At 39.5% G+C, this 1,891-nt stretch overlaps 1 protein-coding gene across 1 annotated transcript; it reads right to left on the minus strand.

Moving 5' to 3' along the window:
* Nucleotides 1–68: 68 nt before the first annotated feature.
* LOC123958593 (adhesion G-protein coupled receptor G5-like) lies at nt 69–1,746 on the minus strand. Its single transcript, XM_046032041.1, has 5 exons — nt 1,617–1,746; nt 1,438–1,483; nt 1,188–1,288; nt 679–794; nt 69–345 (listed from the first exon to the last, which is right to left on the minus strand). The coding sequence occupies exons 1-5, from the start codon at nt 1,638–1,640 to the stop codon at nt 69–71; spliced, it is 564 nt and encodes a 187-aa protein (XP_045887997.1). The 5' UTR covers nt 1,641–1,746.
* Nucleotides 1,747–1,891: the final 145 nt, after the last annotated feature.

A 1,891-nucleotide genomic window follows, 5' to 3' on the forward strand; every position in this document is an offset into this window, starting at 1 on the left:
AAGGGTTCAATTACTCCAAAGTTTGATGACTGATGCTAGCAACTTGTAGTTCCATGGCCATGGCGACTCTACTCACCCCATCCCACCAAGCTGAGTTTGAGCAAGTATCTCCTGACATAGATGTTGAAGACTCTGACAAGGAGAAGGTAGATGTGGAACCCTTCCAGGCCCATCCAGCTGAAAGTGGCCAGCAGGGAATAGTGAAGAGCAAGGGCCATGTAAACGCAAAGCCCAGAGGAGGACTGTGCTGCCACCGACTGACTTGGGAGGAAGTGCAGGTTGAGGAGAATCAGGGCAATGGTGAGGTTGATGTGGACCCTCATAGAGACATCTGCTCTGATCTTTCTGTCAGACAGAGGAGAACTGATCTGTGGTGAGTGTTCCTAGTACGTATGTCACCAGCAGTACTTGAAGTGGAAAACAATAGGTGCCAGTACTGCAGTAATCGGCTTTAATCAGTTTTTGGACAATGCACATTTGTTTCTTCTATATTTCAATTGCATTGCATGTTTTCTTATTGTGCAATGTTTCATTTGTTATTTACCATTTCTTGTGGCTGTTTTTCAGAACCTTTTTAACGAAAACTTTCAAAAATGCAAGAAAATGTCCTGTTACACCAGAGAGTAAAATGCTGAGGTGCCGTTACTGCGTACCAGAGCGTGTAAATGAATAAATTACCTGTTCGTGATGAAGAGCAGAACAGTGATGACCAGGGCAAAAAGAGAAAGACTACAGCCAATCTGAGTGATGAGTGTCAGAATCTTCAGGTCAGCAGGAGGGAGGATAGCATCTACCTGTGGAGAAGGTACAAAGATTACATTTTACAGGAAATGCTGTGGTTTTACCTCATTATATTTATTTGATACACTAGATACTGTATAGTTACTGTTGAAGCAGATTAGGATTTACAAAATATACACGTATGAACAATTAGGGTGCATAGTTAATTAAACTTACCAAATTCATATAATGTAGTTTAAAATTTAGCTCCAGTCTTCACAGCTTCAGTGCTGATAATAATTGTACTGTATTTTACGATAAACATTTCCTATTTTTTTTATATTTCTTTATGGATGCTAACATATTAAACAAAGCAGCACACAACCGTTTCAGAAACTCTTCTACTGAATATTCTCAATAAAGTGATCACTTTCTTGTTATTATTGTCTCTCTATAGTTCTACATACCTCTACCAGGAGCACACCAAAGTATGTGAGGTGGTCACAGGAGCAGGTGATTTGACTTTCATCACGTTCCCACAGGGTAAGACAGCCATTACTGCTGAAGTCTGGTAAGTCAAACAAACAGACGTACAGACAGACAGATCCATTACACTAATTATTGTGTCAGTTTTTAATTACATCAACTCACTGTTGAACCCAACTAATCATCTTAAAGCAAAAAACATAGTGACAGATGTGATGACTAGTTACTCACCACTTGTTGTAAAATTGAAGAACTCACAAGTGGGTTTTTGGGTCTCCTGCGACACAACAATGTACCAGGATTAAATTAGGTTTATATGATATGTATTATGATTTTACCTGAGTTTTGTCGGGTAAATAACACAAGTTTAAAGTAGTGGTAAATGATTTGTGGAATAAAGATGTAGTTACATTTATGCCCATAGTAAGAGTCATGGTGATGTTGACGCGCTCCTGTAGTCCTGAAATGTTCTTGCCGCGCACACTCAGTCCAACCAGTCTGCCCTCATACAGATCTGAGGCTCCCCATGTGGTCTACAGTACAACATACAGTCAATCAATTAGTTTGACAGTTTATCCAAGACAGTTACTGTGTAAAATGTGATCACTATCCTGAAGTAACTTTACAGTGTTTAAAGAAGAAAGCCACCCAGAGATCCTGTTACACTGTTTAATGTTATCAGTTA

This window comes from Micropterus dolomieu, linkage group LG20 (genome assembly GCF_021292245.1).
Source record: "Micropterus dolomieu isolate WLL.071019.BEF.003 ecotype Adirondacks linkage group LG20, ASM2129224v1, whole genome shotgun sequence".
In the NCBI taxonomy this organism is placed as follows: Eukaryota; Metazoa; Chordata; class Actinopteri; order Centrarchiformes; family Centrarchidae; genus Micropterus; species Micropterus dolomieu.

Bases quoted from the DNA above. Each gene is read 5' to 3' on its own strand.
- LOC123958593 (XM_046032041.1), bottom strand. From the start codon at position 1,640: ATGACTCTTACTATGGGCATAAAT. The intron at 795-1,187 runs GTATGTAGAACT...CCTTCTCCACAG, and splicing joins TTGGTGTGCTCCTGGTAGAG to GTAGATGCTATCCTCCCTCC. The intron at 346-678 runs GTAATTTATTCA...TCTGTCTGACAG, and splicing joins CTGCTCTTCATCACGAACAG to AAAGATCAGAGCAGATGTCT.